Source organism: Budorcas taxicolor, chromosome 1 (assembly GCF_023091745.1).
Source record: "Budorcas taxicolor isolate Tak-1 chromosome 1, Takin1.1, whole genome shotgun sequence".
NCBI lineage: Eukaryota > Metazoa > Chordata > Mammalia > Artiodactyla > Bovidae > Budorcas > Budorcas taxicolor.
The window spans coordinates 137,453,515-137,473,520 of record NC_068910.1 but is presented as its reverse complement, the minus strand read 5'-3'; the positions used below and the strand labels follow the sequence as shown (position 1 = coordinate 137,473,520).

General features: G+C 46.7%; 1 protein-coding gene across 4 annotated transcripts in view; it reads right to left on the bottom strand.

Moving 5' to 3' along the window:
* Window positions 1-11,713: 11,713 nt before the first annotated feature.
* Window positions 11,714-20,006, bottom strand: part of TMEM44 (transmembrane protein 44) — a 46,373-nt gene continuing 38,080 nt past the window's right edge. For 2 of the 4 annotated variants that reach the window (XM_052639237.1, XM_052639258.1), the window contains 2 exons: window positions 18,822-18,854; window positions 15,155-16,274 (listed from right to left, as the gene is read on the bottom strand). In XM_052639237.1, coding sequence (XP_052495197.1) covers window positions 16,164-16,274; window positions 18,822-18,854 — 144 coding nt within the window. In that variant the 3' untranslated portion in view covers window positions 15,155-16,163. Of the gene's footprint in view, window positions 11,851-15,154; window positions 16,275-18,821; window positions 18,855-20,006 lie in introns of those variants that run through there. The other 2 variants (XM_052639250.1, XM_052639244.1) reach the window with 2 other exon arrangements.

Here is a 20,006-nt window from a genome sequence, read left to right as displayed (position 1 = left end):
GTCCAGTGGTGACCCAGACCCCCTGTTAGTTGGCAGCAGAGTCAGGACTGGACCTCAAAGCTTGGAACCCCTAATCCTTGAAAAGTACCTAGAAGTGATTTACAAAAATTGCTCCCTTCCCCATGTATAGAAAGTCTTGGGTTTCCTCAATAAAAATCACCCCCAATTCTAAAAATATCCATGGAGGCGCATCCCTATCCACGTGGGAGGGCAGTTGGGCCCTGCACTGAGAGTGGCCAACAGTTACCTTCCCCTGGATGGACTCACTGATCACAGGTGCTGCTACCAAGCTGGAGAGAGGACCCCTCACTCCCAACTAGATCCAGCTTTGCTAAAATGCTGAGGGACAACTGATGGGAAGTAGCCATAGAAAGTCACATGTACCAAGAAACTCTGTTCCCACTTTCACTCACATATCTTCTGAAGGTTTTACCAAACCAAACTTGGGTCCACTTGCCTACCATGCAGCAAACCCAATTTGTTGACATGGGGTTGTGGTGAAGGAACATACAGCATTTATTTACAGGGCCCCAAGCAAGCAGCATGGGTGGCTCAGGCTCAAAAGACCCAAAATCTTTATTTTATGGAACTGTATTTTACTCCTTGCTTTTTTTTTTTTTTTTTTGCCACACCATGCAGCATCTAGAATATCCCAACCAGGGATTGAACCCATGCTCCCTGCAGAGGAAGTAAGGGGTCTTATCCACTGGACCAGCAGGGAAGTCTGGGGAGGGTTTTTAACGACAGCATTTGGGCTGAGGGATACAGGGGCCATGACTTGTTCTGGTCGGTTGGTGGTGACAGTGTGGCTTGGGGAATCTTACTCATCAATCTTCTGGTTCCACCCAGTCTGGGGTCTATATGCTCAGTTTGTAGTCCATCATCCTTTGTCTGACAGGGTGGGGGCCGTTGGAGCCTGTAGAACAGCTCAAAGATGCACGTCAGATTGTTCTGTATATCCCTTGAGGAAAAGCTCAGACTCTGTTTTATGGAGCCACAATTGTCTTTACTTTTCTCGTTTGACTCCTCCTTTGTTTCCGCATTCCGCTACCCTAATTACTAACTGCTTGTGTCTGCTCTTTTGAATTCAGGGAAAGCCTAGGAGACTGAAGCCTTTTGCCACAGACAAGAAACAGGGGAACTGGAGGGGCTTTTGTACCTAGAGGAGCCCTGAAGGGTTCTGCTTGGTTTCAAGAGGAATGCCTGTTGGTTGTCTCCCTGCCTGGGCCCATGTGGCTGAGGCCATTCTCTTTCCCAGTAGACCAGAAGGATCCATCAGGTCCAATAGTGGTCTGTAAAGTTCAGAGCAAGGGAGAAAGTCTGGGGGACAGTCGAAGGGCTGTCTTCTCTCCTGGTAACTGACACCTGGAAGGGCTCCCCTCCCTCTAGCCCGAAGTCTCCCACACTCCCATGGCCTTGAGACTTCACCTGGCCCCTCCTCTCTCTCAAGAAATGCGCTGAGTAAGCCTTGCTCTCCTGCTCCGTCTTTCCCTAGCTATGAGACCTGGGGTCCCGTCACAATAAAAGGCATTTCTGGGCCTCTAGGCATCAGTCTGGATATGGGTATTGAGAGTTTCAAGTACTTGCCACAAGACCTTGGGTTGATCCGTTGATTCCTCTGAGCTTTCTGGTCCCTCAGCTTCAGAACGGGCATCTAGAAACAAACCTTGCTTACCTCTCAGAGTTGTGACAGAGGTCAATCTCATTACTGTTATGTGAAAGACCTTTGTAAACTGTAAAGACTGCGTGAATGAGGACCTTTATAATTAGGGAATTGAGACTTGGATGGGCATACAAATACTCAAAAGGATAGATCTTTCAGTGAATTAGCCCAAATCATTTTGGGGTTGGGAAAGAGCTTCAAGGGGTCCTTACCTAAGGGGTCTATTGCGGAGCGTCTCTGCATTTATGGGCTCCCTGAAGGCATACAGTGGGTGTCCTCCCCCTTACAGAGGGAGGTCTCAGCATAGACCCTGTCCTCTCCTGAGTGGCAGAAGCTGTCCCAGAGCCAACACCTCTGTAAGGAAGGCTACAGGCACTTCTGTTGTTGCAATCAGCTTCATGACAAGAACTTATTTACTGGCAGATGCCAGTAAATGTTGGTTAAGTGAATTGATTCCAACAGAAGGTAATGACCCATGCTAATCCTATACTCTTTTAAGATCTGCAACTTTCCAGGACAGAAGTGATGGATACTACTGAAGATCAAATTAATTGCGGGGGGTGGGGAAGAAATAACCAAATAAATCTCTCCAGTTATAAGATAATACAGACTATCTATTGTAGCTAAGGAATAAGTATTACAGGTATGTATTATACATAGACAACAAAAAGAAATAAGAGCACAATTCAATTTCATAAAACTTTACTGTTTTTAAAAATGACTGTTATTAATATGGGCCCCAAACCAGGCTGGGCGTTGCAGTAGGCAGAAAGAAATCACTCATAGTTATAACTGGATGAAGGATTGAATGGTGATGAGGGGGAAGTGTCAGGAAGGATTTAAGGAAGAGGTGGCATTTGATGTGGGCAAAAAAGGGGAACTGGGGGGATAATCCAAGCAGGGAATCACGTGATGAATGAAACTCTGGACATATTATGATTAAGTCACAACAGTCACTGCGTTTGCTATGTAGGCACTGTGCGAAGTGTTTTATATACACTATCTTATTTGTTCCTCATAGTAACTCTATGAAGTGGGTATTTTTAAAATATTTACTTATTTGGCTTCAGGGGACTTCCCAAGTGGCTCAGTGGTAAAGAATTTGCCTGCCAGCGCAGGAGATCCAAGAGACATGGGTTTGATTCCTGCATGGGAAAGATCCCCTGGAAGAGGACATAGCAACCCACTCCAGTATGCTTACCTGGAAAATCCCATAGACAGAGGAGCCTGGAGGACTAGTCCATGGGGTTGCAAAGAGTCAGACACTACTGAAGTGACTAAGCACACACACACACACACACACACACACACACACACACACACTCACCGGGTGTTAGTTGCGGCACTCTAGATCTTTGATTTTTTTTGCAGCATGTGGAATCTTAGCATGTGAACTATTAGTTTCAGAATGTGGAATCTAGTTTCCTGAGCAGGGATCAAACCCAGGCTCCCTACATTGGGAGCATGGGGTCTTAGACACTGGGCCACCAGCAAGTTCCTGAGGTAGGTATTTTTATTCCCATTCTACACATGAAGAAACTGGAGACCAGATGGTCACAAAATGGCAGGAATAATGACACCCCCATCTCCCAAGTCTTTGTTCTTAGGGATTCCAGCATGGATGGAATTAGCTGGCGTGCTGCAATTCAAGGGGTTGCAAAGAGTCGGAGACGACTGAGCGACTGAACTGAACTGAACTGAGGATGATACAGTGGGAGAAAGGATAGAATGAAGATCAATCATCAACATCTTGTTTATGGATTCTGAGGCATTTTATTTAACAGAGATGGAGGGCACAGAGGCTTTCAGGAAGGGGAGGAAGATGACTAGAAATGTGCTTTGAAAGAGAGGACATATGTATTGGTAGAACTGAATCACTTTGCTGTACACCTGAAACACACACAACATTGTTAAGCAACTACACTTCAATAAAAGTTAAAAAAAAAAAAAGAAAGAAACGTGCATCAAGGTCACTCCTGTGGCCAGCGGGAAGGTAGACAGGAGATCAGTTAGGAGGCCGCAACCATGACCCAGTCTTGGAAGAAGAAAGACGGCTTGCCCCCATGCTCTGCTGACTAGAAAGTGTGGCGCCAGGACCAGTAGCCTCCGCATCACCTAGAGCTTGTCAACAATGCAGACTCTTGAGTCCCACCCAGACCTACGGAATTTGAATTTACATGTTAACTTGATACCCAGGTCATTTTAATGCCCATGGAAATCTGACCACCCCTGCCACAAAGAACTGGAGTTCTGCCTGTGGGTGGAGTGGGAGAAAGGGGAACACCCTGCCAAGAAAGATACGCCATTTTGGGACAGCAGATCCCTCTGAGAATCAGAGGAAAGCCAAGGGTCCTCGTCCCAGAAAAAAGGGCCCATGATGACCAACATTCACCTGCAACTTTAGGGCTTTCACACAGCCCTGCAGAGCCTAAAGACCACTGGCTGGGTCTGTAAGGAATCCCCAAGTCTTAATTCATGAATAATTTAGTAGAGGAAGAGTAGCAAGGAGTTTATAATTTAAAAAAAGATCCAAGTCTGCAGCCATGGGCTGCCATTCTACAGACCTCTTCAGAGCCTGGACGAGGCTTCTGTCCTGGTGGCCAGGGCCAGGCCTCAGTTTCCATCCCACCACCACCACCACCACCACCACCACCACCACCATCCCCCCCCACCCCCTGCCCCTGCATTGTTCTCCAAATTCCCTGGTGACCTAAGCAGACACCCTGGAGCAGGCAACAAGGAGCAACTTCCTCGAGCTGAACCAGGCCTGCTTGCCTGTCTGCCTGCGTTTCTTTAGTCCCAGAAAAGCCAAAATTAGTCTCACTTTTGTTTCTTTTCTCAGGAGCCTCTACATTGTATCTCAGGAAAGGATTATTGTGCTCTGGGGACCCTATCTTATCGTGGGGGAGGTGATGAGTGAAAGGAAAATGGTCTTTGACAAATTGGTTGAATTCAGGCAATCACATGACTTTCCAGTAATTGCCCACCACTGCTTCAGTGAGGCTATTGTTTCAGCTCCCAAATATTTAGCCAAGTAGGAGGCTGGGGAGGGCTGGGGAGCCCTCAGAGAGGTTTGAGAGCTTGATAATGTGGGGAAAGGACTTTTTTTGGGAGATCCTCTGGTATTTTGATGGAAATAGTGATACCCAGGAGGCTCTGGCCCCCTGACTTCTTTATCACTAACTGAGTTCTTTGGGGTTAAGGTGACACCTTGGGATCACTTACAGAATTCGGAGAGAGAGGGAAAGATTCCTTGGGAGGGGTGGAATCCAGAGGCCATGAGCATGTGAGCCTCATTTGATTGGGCAATCACTTACCTCACGGCTGGACAGGCTGCCTCCCTGATGCCTCTGGAGCAATTTTACTTCTCACAATGAGCACTGCTCAGAAAAACAAAACCAGGCACAGTGAGCCAGCGGGCAAAAGTGACTCGAATTGTCAGAGCTAAAGTTTTTGCAGGAAAAAAATCAAGGCACAACCAGGCATTTGCCCTTAGACAACTTTTCAAAAATTCCTGCGTCTCCAGGGAGAGAGAGCGCTCCTGTTGACCTCAGCCAGGCTTGCTCAGCTTGACATCATGGGACATTTGGGAGATGAGGCCAGTGGCGGCAGCAGCACATGAGAATGTTGTGTTATCGCCGGGAACACTTTTCCCCTGGGCTCATGCGGTCATCTGTCTGATATGCTTGTGGGTGGAGGTGGGCAGAGGGGAAGGGTGTGTCCAGTCACCGGCGACAGAAAAGAGCCATGAGGTCATCGGAGTTCGAGGCTTTCCTCACTGACCAGTGGCAGCAATTGTCTTCCCAGCTTGCGTTCCCAGGGGTTCACCTCCGCTCCCACGGAGGGTTCTGATACTGGTATTCCTGCTTTGGACATATATTTTCTTTCATCTGAAAAATATGCCCCGATAGCCAGATAGGGGCTATATTATTTGGCAAGAGATTTGAGTTTTAACGCTGAGAAGTGCACAGATGACAACTCCTTCCTGTCTCAGCCTTTCTGAGAAGCCCCCTTGCCTCACATAAGCCCCTGCCTAGGCACCACTGTGTGGGCAGCCTTCTACCCTCTTTGCTCACACCCTCCCCATAGATCCCTTCCTGGGCATCTCACGAGGATTTGAGACTCCTTCTCCCCTCCCACCCCCAGATCTCCTGAATTTTAAAACTTGAGGATCTGTGTGATAGGCACGCCCTGGTGATTCTGCTGCACTGAGTTTGGGAATCATTCAGCCAGCTGATCTCGGGGACAGATTTAGCTCTGGCATTCTCGGATTGAAATGTTCTGTGGGATGGCAGGCTCCAGGGAGTAAGCCCCCAGCCTCCCACTGGCACAGGTGAGTTCTAACAATCATTAGGTCTCTGTCTTCTTACTTTAGTGATTCTTAACCCTGACGGCATATCAGAATCATGTGTAGAGTTTTGAAACAATTACATATGATTTCTAAGCAGAGGGTAGATGTGTGTATGTCGGGGGGAAATTCTCCTCTCTTCTCTAAAAAACAAGAAAAGGGCTTTAGAAACCCCGGCAGTGGTTTCATCAGAAGGTTATGTGTTAGTACCTGCTAATCTGTTCGGGAATCTCCCTAATGAGGACCAGTCATTTGGAGCCACAGAGGACAGACAGCCTTCTGAGCAAAGAGGGGCATGGGAACCCCATGACTTGCCCAGATGACTTCTTTTAAGACTAGCCTTCTTAGGGAAAGGGATGTGCTCAGATGCTTTAGGTTCCAAGATGGTCAAAGAAGCCTCGAACCCTCGGATAGATCGTTGCAGGGAAGGAGATAGGGCAATTTGGAACCAGGTCTGACTCAGCATTGTGGAGCCAGCTGGTGTCCTGCGAGGAGGCTGTGGAGGCCAACTGCTGTATTAGGAGAGCACAGTTAGCAGGGGGGTGGTGGGTGGGGCGGTGGGTGGTGGGCAGTGGTTCCTTCTCCAAGGGCTAGGGCTGGGCCTGAAAAGCTGCAGAGAGCATTGCAGGCACCAGCTGAAGAGGGGGCAGGACCAGTGTCCAATAGTGACACCATGAGGCCGCTAGCAGTCACAGCACAAGTTGTGATATACGCTAATATTCCTTTGGTTGGTTAGACCAGCACCGATCTAAGTGCCAAGCCCTTATTCATTCCTTTAATAACAGCTCTGTGAGGGAGTTATTATCACCCTTTTGTAAAGAAAAGGCAATTGAGGCACGGAGGTTATATGAGTGTAGCCAGCAGGCTGTGAACCAGGCAGTCTGGCTCCAGAGCCCACATCCTTAACTGCCAGACAGGCCTCGCTGCCTCCGTAACAGCAGCCACTGTTTCCCGAGTGCCTACTACATGCTATTATGTTCTCTGTGCTCACCACTATCTTATGAGGTAGGAGCTGGTTTTATTCCCCTTTTACAGAAGATTTATTAGTGGACTGCTCATCATTATTCTCTCCCACTCTGGGAATGAAGGCCAGACTAATCCCACCTAATCTCACCATGGTTCCTCTGTGTTTTGGAACTTCTGAGCCTTTAGGATTCTTAGAAAACTGTAGTTAAGTGAGACTCTTCATTAGGGGATCCTAGGCCTCCTGCAATAAAACAAGTGGAGTCTTTAGAGGGGAACTGGAAAAACAAAAGTGAGACAATATTTCTACCTCCAAGCAGGAGGAGGTATTTCAGGAATCCTGCCCCAGATTTACTGAATGAGAGTAGGTAAAGGGTGGAGCCAGGAAACGTGAATAGAAAACAAAACCAAAAACAAACCACAGGTGATGCTGGCGTGCAGTCAGGGCTGAGAATTACTGCCTTTATTTCACAGCAGTATTTTACACCCTCAATGACCCAGCAGCAGTGTTTCCAGGAACTGCTTCTAGTTTCCAAATCCTCTTGCTTAGAAGGAAGCTGCAGGTGGGAGCTGACTAGAGGGAAGGAGCTGGCTAAAGACTGGGGGCAGAGAAGCCAAGCTCAGGAGGCCCAACACTCACAACCACGTGCTCTGTGCTCATGCCCTCTGCTGTCCTTCTGTACTTGGAAACCAGTCTGTTGAAAGACAGTCTCAAATGTCTTATTCTTGGTGAACACTTCTCCTGTCCAGCTGGTCCTCCCGGCCTTGCTCCCACAAAGGCTTGCACCCTGGGAGCCCCAGCACAACCCTCCTTCTGAGTTCCCCCCACACCAGGCAAGACACGCTGGCAGGACTGGGTAATTTTCACATGCTCCCTGGCCCAGCATGTTGTCTGAGCCATAGTCCTCTCTCAGAAGTGCTAGCTGACTGAGCAGAAGAGAAAGGAGCAAGGGAAGGGTGACAACAGAAGGATGGGGAAGCCAGAAGGGGGCAGGTGCTGAGCAAGGATGGAGGCTGGCCAGTGAAACTGTATTTAGTGCTGACCCCTTGAGCATTTGTGACCTCTGTTCAGACTCATGGAATATGCCAGTCCAGGCTGTCTTCTGGCCACCCAGGAACTGTGGGCAGAGAGCCGAGAGAGCTGGGAAAAATTTTATGATTGCACCAAGAAGCATGACTTACTTGTGTGGATGCTTCTACTAACCCTAGGAGATAACTAGGGTAGATCTTAATAACCTAATTTTACATCTGAGGAAATGAAGGATCAGGAAACTAAAAAACAGGAATTTCCCTGAAGGTCCATTGGTTAGGATTTTGCACTTTCAATGCAGGGGACCAGAGTTCAATCCCTGGTTGGAGAACTGAGATCCTGCATGCCACATGGCGCAACAACAAAAAAAGGAAAAGAAAGTTAATTAATATGTTCAAGGTCACATGACCAATAAGCAGAGGATGGGATAATCCAGATTCCTTGCTAGTCAAAAGTCGCTTAGATTCTTAAAGTTGGAAGAGCCCTGGAATATCATCTGATCAATCTCTAGTCAGTAATGCCCCTTCCCCAAGAAGGGGTGATGGAGCTGTGCAGGATAACTTTAGTACCAGGGAACTTCTGGCCTCCACTGCAGCTGGGACAGAACCAAAGGCAAGTTCTTCCTTGCACCAGCTCAATCTTCTCCTCCTGAAGATCAGCCAAAGGCACGGCTCCCTTTCCACTCTGTCCACCTCTCTGCTGCCCCTGAGACGCCAAGGCTGACATCCAGGACTGAGTGGAGGCCCTCCTGTGTGGCACTCTGACAGAGGGCCACCCATGCTCGCTCAGCTAGGACAGCAACTCAGCTGGAACAATGTGGATGAGTCACAGCTTGCCCATGGGGATTTATTTCCCAGTTACGGTATATCAAAGGGGCAACATCCTCAGCCACTCTGCCTGTTCAGGAGAAGTTAGAGCATCTCAAAGCATCTCCATCCTGCCTCCTCAGAAGTTTGAAAGGTTTTACTCATACAATCTCATAATAAAAATGTACTCAAGGGTGGGAGGGAGGCTCAGGAGGGAGGGGAATATATGAATATGGTTGATTCACATTGTTGGACAGTGGAAACCAGCACAACAGGACATCCAGGTGAGTTTGGCCTGAAGTGGAGGGAAAGCTACAAAACAAACTGCTTCATGCTTAGGAGTCATGATAATGACTGACAGTTTGATGGCCTTTGGGAGTTGAAAAACCCTTTCATGGTTTGTTCTTGGGTTTTGCAACCTATCAGTAAGGCAGACGGGAGAAAAGGAAATATTTCTGTGTCTGTGTGTGCAAACAAGAATAAGAGAATCGGTCCCTGAGCTGGCGAGTGGTGGAATCAGGACTTGCCCCCAGGCCTTCTGGGTCTGAGGTCACTGACTTTGCCCCTCTTGCAGCAGGCCAGAGCAAGCCCTTGAGGGACCACCCAGGTGCTGAAAGCACCAGGCTCACACGTGCTGCCGCTCAGGCTCAGTGCCAGCCACTCCCACTGGGACTGGTGGCAGCACTTCTGAGTCTGGCGCTTTATTGCATACTATCTTATCTCAATAGGAAAAGGCAATTCAGGGGAAGAATTTCCTTGTCACCGTGCTCCCGACTTTCCATTGTTCAGCTTTCTCAGCCCTGGTTCATCCCCTGGGTCTGACAATTACTCATATCCATGGAGGTGCCTTATCAGGGCTGTCTAAGATACAGGGCCTATTTTTCCCTCAGTACCAGATAAACTGGAATCTGTTCCCCCTTTATGGCCTGATATCATCCCACAATCAGCTAGCTCAGAAGCCAGCTGCACAGGGAAGCTGCTTGAACAGCAGTCCCTAGTAATCCGGCAGTTTCCTTCACAAAGCCCTAGAATGTCAGGGTCCTCTACAGGCAAGGGTGATGGAGAGCCACCTCTTGGTGAAGCTGACTGTGAGAGTCTTCACTCCTGCACTTCCGCCCTCAAATTTTACTCTGAAAAACTTCCAACCTACAGAAAAGTTGCAAGAATGATATGATGCACATGCTTATACTATTCACCTGGATTCATCAGTTGACCCCATTTCATCACGTTTGTTTTAGCTTTCATATATAGTTGAAGAATTTCTTCTTGTTGTCCATACTTCTTCTTGTCTGACCATTTCAAAGTGGCCAAATTATGATGCTTCTCTCCTAAATAGCTGGCATGTCTATCTGAAGAATAGGGGGTTCTCCTACACAACCATAATACTATTATCACTCCCAAGAAAATGAAATGATAATGTTAGCTAATATGCAGCACACGCTCCAATGTCCTCGATCTTGGTAATGTGAACTTCATATCCTGGTTAAGGTGATATCCTCACATCACCCCCACAGTAATATGCAGATTACATCATTGTACAGGAATCTATTTCCATTTGTAATTAATAAAGTAATTAGCAGGGTGTGATGAAATAAAATCTATCTTTTAAGACAGGACAAGAAAACTTAAACATAAAATCCTCTCTCTGCATCCAGTTGCAACTCCTCCCTCTCCTTAATGTGCAGTGAGTATCTGCAATACACATACACCAGAAGTTCTCAGTGATAGGAGTGCCTCTTAACTGTAAAGTTCACTTTTACCCTTGTTTCCAACACTAGTCATGTAAATTCCTTGCAGAGTAGCACTTTTTCCCAATTCTGTAGTGGGTCGTGCTGACTTTAAGTCCACTTTGCACACGTTTACCTGGACTACATAACCTTGGTGAACTTTATGTAAAACATTAGTATGTCATTTTGATGTATTTATTGTCCTTTGTCTTAAGAATGACTTCTAACAGAATAGCTCTCAGAGCTTTCTGAGAATCTGTTTCCTGGGTTATAATCTTCAGTTTGGTTCAAATAAAATTCCCTTTTTTTCTTCTTAGGTTGATTTTTAACTGAATTTTCACACACAAGAGGTACTTTGTGACCCTGTGAATATCTTCTCACGAATTCTTAGCAATTATTGAGGTCCTTGCCTGTCAAATATTATTATGACGGATCACTTTGTTTTAACCCCCCAAAAAATGCTCATTATGAAAAAGGTATAAAATACTGAAAAGTATAATGAAAATATAATTTCTACATCCACACAGAGAGCAAAATGAAAATACGTGCACAATACATAGTTACTTATAAGCTTCCCCTGTTCTAATGTTTACATGAATGTTATCTGGGGGAGCATATAGGTATTCATAACTTTCTTCAGTAATTCAGATCTGTTCCTCTGTGGTCTTCTAGGTCTAATACCCAAATAGCATTTGTTCATGAAAGTATAATGTTTAATCTTTCCAAACAAGTGGGGTTTTGAGGCTTTATCACTTTTGCACCTGTTCTAAATACATTTATGAAAACATCTCACACAAATAGAAAGGCTTTAAAAGTAATTTCCTTAGGGCAATGTTCTCAAAGGATCACTTGAAGAGCTTGTTAAAGATTCCCAGACCCTGGGACTTCCCTGGTGGTCCAGTGGTTAAGACTCTGCACTTCCATGCAGGGGGCTCCATGTCTGGTAGAACTAAGATCCTGCATACCTCACTGCTGCAAACAAACAAACAAACAAACAAACAAACAAAAACAAATGAACAAAAAACAAGCCCCCAAAGATTCCCAGGCCCTGCAGATCTAGGACATCACTAGGGTGGAGCCTAAGAGCCTATTATTTGAACAGATACCACACACACCAGAGCTTTAGGACATACATATTCCATAGTGCACTTGCTGGTCAGAAAGAAAGGCCTATGGCATAGCTCTTCTCACACATGGTCAGGCTGTCCTTGGGTAAGACAGTGGCAGCTGCAGTGTAGGAGAGCCCTTTTTCCGGTTGTGGGTTTAGAAAATCTCTGAGACTTGCACTGGTGATGCTCCAAGTACTAGGACACCTGCAGCAGAGATAAAAGGATGGTCAAGGTCAAGTCCAGAGCAGAGACAGGCCTAGCTAGGCTGCTCTGAGAGCAGATACGACCTGTTGTGGGCAGGACTTAGAAGCTGGAAGCTAGATCAGGAAAAACAGCAAGAGGAAAGGGCCCTGGCACGAAGGATTCCACAAAAACAAGCAGGATGTAAAGACAGTTTTGACAAACAGTTCTCAACACACCGTGGTGTCTCATTAGCTTGTACTTACTGGAAGTTGGAGAGAATCTAGCCAAGAAAAACAAAACAAAAACAGTGTAATCTTGGAAACTTACGGCTGGAAAGCACGTTTGAAATCAAACCTAAAGGAGAAAACTGCTAGAACAAACAAAGCAGTCCTAAAAAAAAAAAAAGAGTGGGTGGGTGGACCACTGTGGGCAGAGGGGAGGAGCAGGGCACTGATGTTTTCCTTTACAAGCTTTTTGTTACAATCTGATTCTCTTTTTTAAAACCGTGTACCTGCGCTATTAAAAAAAAAAAAAAAGACTTAAAACGTATTTTAAATATATTTAAAAAGAATCTGCTCTGCAGTACACCCTAAAGGATGCTGAACGATCTCAAATACTTTGAGAAGGGTAATCTCGTGATTATCCCGTTACAAAACAAGCAGTGTGAAATGCATCCCAAGAGCCGTCCTCTGCAGCTCCCCCGAGGCCCGGGCGCGGTGGCGCTGAGGTAGGAAAGCGCACGCAGCGGGGACTGAGGGGCCGGCACGTGCAGGATTCGCGACTCGCGTGAGGCGTGGCTGCACAGTGCGCACGCGCCGAACCGCACAGGCCCTCTCTTCCCGGAAGTCGACGGGCGGTGGTTTGAATGAATCGCAGGCTGCCGCGGTTTGGCAGAATCCCAGAGGGAAAGGTAGCAAGTAGCAGCTGGGATTCACTTCTCATGGTGCCCCTAGGGGCCTCCCTCTCCGTCACAACTTGTGGACGCCACTTGCTGCCCCACTAAGGCAGTGTGGAGGGTGAGAAGGGGGCGAGCGCCCCTGACCCAGGATAGGGACTTAGCCCTGCTGCAATCACATAAGAAAAGCTTTTCTTTTTCTTAATGATTGATACAGAGTTCTTTTTCTGTCACTGTGGAAAATATTATTCATATCTCATACTTAAGACTTTTCAGTATTGGAAGAAAACTGCAGACATTTTTAATGTCATATGCTCTGATCTCGTATTACAGCAAAACTTGGACTCTTCATAAGGGGGATTTTATCTTAAATGGATAGTAAAATCCAAACAGAGAGAAGTGCACATTATATAATGAAACCTATTTTTAAAGTGTATCTAAAATCTCTCTTGATAGTGCCTCTTTCTTGAGAGTTTATGAACGTGATAGTCTTCTGTAGGAAAGAATCACTGGCATGTTCATAAAAGGGAAAGAGGCACAGAGATTTGCCCTTTCATTTTACAGACGAGGAGACTGTAACCAGAAAGGGAAATGACTTGACAAGGATCTCACTGAAGCAGACCTAAGAACTGGAGCCCAGCCATGCTTCTTGCCTCTCCTGGCTCTGGGGGAGCTCATACCCCATTGTAACAATAACATGTGAGTGTGGCATCAGGTGTTTGTTCAAACATCTCTTCATCATACTGAAGTACTGGGGGAGATAAAGGGATTGGTTCTTCAGGGTCTAAACAGATTTTAAGAAAATTTTACTGATACAGTTCTCCCTAAATCACAGATTTCTTTCTTTGGGAGGTTAAAATGGGTGAATTTTTTTTTTTTTTTTTTTAGTAGCTTAAGCAGGGGCTGGATAACCACCACTTAATCACTTATTGGAGTTGTTGTCAGGCTCTTCACGCCTCTGAAGTTTCTTCCATCTGACGGTGTGATTCTTTGGTTACCAGCTGGCTTTCCGGACATATGTGGCCAGGAATTATAGGGAGGAAGGACACTAATCCTTCTTCAATGTCTACTTTGAGTCACCTAGTGTTAGTAGTGTTATGCATTCCATATATATTACTTACTCTTCACAACATGCTTTCTAGATAGCTATTAGCCTACCCCAAGAGTTCACCAAGTTTAAGTAACCAGCTCCAAGCCATGCAGCTAATAGGCAGCACAACTGCTGTTACACCATCTCCTATGTTCAGGTGAATGGGCAGGAGAGGAGCGTCACACAATTGGCTCCCAGCTTCTCCCTAGTGTAGGCAGCCTCCTTGCACTGCTATGTGTAACTCTTCAGGGCAATTAACTCCCATTATCATCCTGGTCTGACTGACAGTTAGGGATGGAATTGCAACAGAGGCCCAGGGCAAGAATCCTCTTACTAGGAGGAAGGCATTTTGGCTGGCACTTCTTCACAAAGGCTCCAGAGTTACAGAGATTCGAATAACAGGCAGGTTCTCATTAAACAATGAGGCCAAGCTTTGCTTCCAAAATTCTCAGTTTAAAGGTTCATTCTGGTTGAAGAGACTTGGGAGTCTGTTTTGAGACAAGCTCGGACAATGATAATAAGAAATGGTTTGTGAAGAAAGAGGCTGGGACAATGGGATCTAAAGAGATGGTCAACATCTACAGCTGAAGCAATTTGTGCTGGTCAAAGCCAGCAAGATCACTTGATGTTGTTGAATGAATGGACATTCCAATCAGGATCCAACCAATTTCTGGGTCCAAGCCAGTCTCCCCTTGGAGGGAGGGCAAACTCCAAGGATGTCATCCTATTCCCATGCCTTTTACCTTTCCAAAGATAAACCTTTTTCTTCCCTGCTGTCACCAATCAGATTAAATACACTCCCCAAGTTGGTACTCTATCCATGACTGTACATTTCTGCTTCCTGAAAAGTTGTGGCTGTAGGGATGTAAAACTGACCAATCAGCTGTGGTTGATCTGAGGCATGCCAGTCAGCTTCCTATTCTACCTTCCAGTAGCTACCAGTCAGCTATAGAATTAAGTACCAACTCCCAGTTCCTCTCCAGCCTCTTCACCCTCTCTCTACTTCCATTCTGGGTACATCAGAGTCTTCTTTCCTTGGCTAGATTCTCCCCTTCTCTGCTTCCAATTCTCTGTGTGGTTTCATCTTCTGGAATGTTCTAACCCCCCACCTCGGCCCCCAACTCAAAGTTTCATCTTCCATCAAAGTACAGCTTCAGTGATTAAGATCACAAAGTAAAACCAACTTTAGCAAACTCCGTTATAAGACAACCAGGGTCCAAAGCAACTGGATAAATAGGGTGGCTTTAGGTTCACTTCTAGTTCACAGGTCACATAGGGAATTGATTAGAATCTATGCAGAGACCTGTGGAACCGAACTGCTTCCCAGAGGCACCCTCTCTTTCATGCTGGTGGGACTTGCACTACCCTTTAGGAGCAGCTGGGCAGCTGCAGCTGAATCACACAGGCTGCCAGGGGCCAGCCAAGAGCAGAGCTGTGTTTCTTGGCATTTCTCCCAGATCCCCTCGTGGCTGACTTTGGAGGCTGTGCTGGGATTCCGATGTATCCCTGAGCTCCATGGTGAAATACTGTAGTTCTCTCAGTCAGGATTTATTCATTCTAGTGTTCCTCCCACCTTAGCTCCAAAATAAACCTGCAAGGGGATCTCGGTGCTTGAATTTAACACCTCCAGCCATGCCTCTATCCTTTGCGTGCTTTCAGCTACCTTCTAAAGCAGACAGTCCCCTTCACCTGCAGACCTTGCTCCAGCACACACTTTGCCAGACTGGAGCAAGTCCTCGTACCTAGAGCAATTTGCTTTGCTTGCCTTTGCAATACCAGTGATCTTGTAAACACTTGGCTGATCAAAACAGTCCTCTCTCAACTTTCAGCAGAAAACTCTACTGGGTTACTGGAAGGCAGTAGCCAGGTCCCATCAGAACTTGTCATTGTGTCCTAGACACCCAGAATGTGGGCCCACCGCTCGCTAGGCTTAGCCAGGTCTTGCATAATGGGGCTTTGTTGAGATCCAAACATATTAGCTGCTTGTTAGATGAACTCATTCACAGCAGATATTCAGAGTATGGTTGACTCCAAAGGGAAAAGGAAAAGAGGGCCCAAAGTCCTTTAGATTATATGTCAAAGCACAAGTGGTTTGTGACAAACTGCAGATCTTTAGAACAAACTTTGGGCATGTTCAAGTCTGTCCACTGGGCCCAAAGTCTTAGCTCCATTCTGAGCTGTGGTGCAGACCAGCCAAGCTCCATGACAGCTTCTGGTTCCTCACTTTCATGGGCAGCCTCGGCAGAAGCTTAATTCCTACCAAGGCTGTCCCTGCAGGTTGATCCCTGGTCAGTTCCTGACAAATGCTTGACCTTGGGCTATGAGCTGCTGAGTTGGCTCCAGAAAGTGTTACTCATCAGAGGGCAAGTCCACTGGCTTCACAGACCACCTGTGTGCCTGTGATCTGAGTGTCTCCATGCTGTCTTTGTTCCCTCCAAGGTTTACATCTTCAGGATCCCACTGTGGAAAGAAGACACAAGAGGTACCTTGGTGGACGAGACCCGTCCTATCTCTTACAGTTCCCCCAACAACAGCTCCAGTCCTGGTTCTCAAGGCCCAGGCACAGACAAGAACAAACAGATAAGGACAGGTTAACCAGGCCTGTGATTCGAGGACCTAACAGGGCAAGTGTAACTCTAAATCAAGAAATTAATGGACAGCTACCCTGAATAGATAGTCCTACTTCCCCTCCCGTTCTCTGTTCCCCCTGTCTTCACCAAGTCCTTCTCCAGTGAGCCTGAGGCATGTTCCCTTTATCCAGAGAATTTCTATCTCTATGCGAGACTCATTCCCAGAAAAGACCAGGAAAATTCAACCTATTCTTTATGGCCTGGGTAAGTTTCTCCTCCTCCTAGAAGCCTACCACGACACCCACTGAGCTCTTACCCTCTTCTCTGTACTGCTTGTATCGCTGGTTTGCGGCTGATCATGGGAGGTCCTGCCCCTTGCCTGAGTGTCTACCTTGTCCTCAGGTAGATAACAGAGCCCCTTAAGAGTAGGGCACTAGTCTACCCTTGCCCCCCGCCCCCCATATGGTGCTTCTTCTGAACTTGAGGTCAGCTAACTCATCAAAAACAAACACTTAAAACCTAATCCAGAGTGGTGGTCAGTGCCAGTGAACATTTCATCACTGACTCAGACAAGTATGGGAAACCGAAATTTGCAGAAGTAGGGGTAAAAGGTTAAAAAAAAAAAAAGGTGAGCACACAGGTACTGATGATGCGGTACCAAAGTCTTCCTATTGTTCTAATAGGATGGATAAGAGAGCTCTGTATGCGGGCCAAAAGCAAGGGAATCCTTACTGATTCCAGCCACAGAGGTATGTGGGGGTCAGGCTCAATTCTCTTCTGTGGGTCTTAATTTCTCCTTGTGTGAACTGGGAGTCTGAATCAGGAACTAGATAACATGAGCTCTCATTTCTGAGTTTCTATGACTGGTGATTCTGAGTCACAAGGCTGCATTTGAGGTATCAAAAGACCCAGGAAACAACAAGCAAAGGCCATGTAGGATGTGTCAGCCCAGGCTAGACAATCTATTTGGGCAAGAAAATAGAGCTAGGCGTAGATGTGCACTCAAGAAAAATGCTCCTCCAGCTGCTCAAACATGAATCAAACAATCCAGTCCTTAGAAGGTCAGGACAAGGTCCTCAAGGCTCCCTGAGTCACTTGACAGACAATGCCTGCAGCCTGCCAGTTATAAAACACAAATTGTAGCTCTGAACAGAAAGAGTCCAATTTAATTCGTGATTTACTGATAATAACTGAATTGATTCTACTACTTGGTCATGAGAAATAGCATTGCGTTAAAATGACCACCTCATCTCCCAGTCACCCTGCTGGTGAGGGCCCGAGCTGATCTGCTTGGGGCAGCTCAGCCCCTCGTCCATGTCTGGGGCTGTGTCAGGCCCTTCTGGTGCCGGTTTCTCATCTACCTGTGGTTGCAGACTTGGGGGTATACCTCTAAGCAAATCCCTTCCAGACATTATCAGAAATGCCAAGTAAAAGAGTTCCCTGGCCCCTCAGCCTCCAAGACCCAGTTGCCTAGCAGTGGAAGCAGGGGCCTGGTCCGTTCTCTGAGAATGGACAGTGTGTTTCTGGGTGAATTCTGTTTTCAAGTGGAGACCCAAGTGCTAGATCTGGTTTTGGACCAGCCTCACCAGGAGGGCCCAGGGTGCTTATCAAAAAGGCTCCCTTGACCCCATCTGTAGCTTGGGATCTAAGGCTTGGCATTTGAACAAGCTCCTAGGGTGATTCTTAGCCACCCTGATGTATCAGAACCACTGCTCCAGCTCCTAAAATGTCTTCTTAAGAGTTATCCTTGCTACTCCTGACCAGTTCAGCTGCCAGGAAACAGAAACTCTGATGAGGCACTCTTTAAACTGGGTTAAAACCTTCAAAAATGTTTTAAATCTCTTCCTTCTGAATTCCCCAAATAATGTGTTTTTAAATGTCATTTTAAGTAATAAAAACATCGCTGGAATCCAGGCATGCAGAGAATTTCAGCAGAAGATAATCTACTCTCTGATCATAAAAACAAAAAAAATCCTGGGAGGTGACAGGCACAGGTGGCTGTCATGAATCATGTGCTCATTTGTCACTTGGAGTTGAGGATGGCAGGGAGACAGGAGCCAGCTGGCCAAGGTCTCCAAGTGACAACACGGGGGAATGTTGATCTATGCTCTCTCAGTCACTCCCAGCACCATTGCCACTAGGGAGCTGCTGGGCTTCCTCCCATTCAGGGACTTTTGTTCCAAGCACATTTCTTCCTTGGGTAATGCATCTTCTCTGAATCCCCACTAGATGGTTTGGACAAAGCAGAAAGAACTCTGAACTGAAAGAGCCTGGAAAGAACCTCAACTTTCAGACTCTCCTCTTATTTTCAGATTTTTTTCCCCTAGAGGAATTTGGCAGGGGCCCAGCCATCTAAGAGGGGCTCACAAAAACAGGAACTGAAATCAAGCCACAGGAAGTCCCTTCTGGAGTAAAGAGAGAGCACAATTGTCCATACCTGCTCCGAGATTAGGGCTTCCCAATACTTCTGCTGCAGAATAAAAAGAGATAAAGAAAAAAAGTGTTGAATAGAGTTTGCCACCATCACGGAGCAGAGCAGAGGTCAGCGCCAGCCCATCAGCTCCTTGAGCCAGAAGCCTGGCCCTCCATTGGGCTGGAGGCAAAGGAACAGCTGACTTCAGCAAGCAAGAAGGCAGCAGCTACTAGCAGCTCCAATTTAGTTAAATGGTCACTAGGATAATTGTGATAATTATGAAGGGCTTGAAAAAGATTATCATCTATACAGATTTTAAATTACTATTATTAGGATTTATTATTATTAGACATAACAATGAAGATTCCATTTATTAACCACATGGCTGAGATGAGTCAACTCGAAACCATAAAACTAAGAAAAAGAGATGCAAATAAAATCTTCACTTTGAAACTCCAGGGTATTTGCTACCACCCAAGATTCATTTTTAATCAGCCTTTACTGTACAGTTGGTTCCACCCCAAACCTCAAATATATCTGATTCAGGTTCTTAAAGGGTAACTTTGCCATCTGCTCTCATTCCTCTGGCACCTCCTGCAGTGCCCGGGACATGTGTGTTTGTGTGTGTGTGTGTGTGTGTAGCTGTGTTATCTGAATTAAGATTATAAAAACTTTATTGAACCCCTCTATTTGTCTGCTGATAACTGCTAGCCCAGAGATGGGGCTCAGCTATGTGTGCGTGGGGGTGGGGGGTTGCGGGTGGAGTTCCACTCTGGGCCAGAGGTGGAGGAAGGGGCGGAGCAGGCAGCGAGGTGCCCCAGGCTGTGCTGGCAGAGCTCTGCCTCAAGCTCACACCCAGGGCACCTGGTAGGCCCGGGGCAAAGGGCAGAGACCCCATCTTGACTCTGAGGACGGCAGAGAAGGGGCACCAAAGCTGGGTTCTTGGTCTGTGCCCCCACACAAGCTCCCTGTCCCTCCCTGGGCAGGATGTGGTGGCCCCAGCAGGAGAGAGGGCAGAATATGGGGTGGGTGAGGCAAAAGGAAGCCTGACAGTCTTCTCCCCAGTTCCTCCCTCTTCTCCCGCCTTCCCATCCTCCCCCCATGAAGCCCTTCCCGTTTTTTGCAGGAGGACAGAATGTACTTCAAAAACTTGAGTCACCGCTGACTTCAGCTGTGCCACGCCTTTTTCTTTTGAACAACTCTTTAATT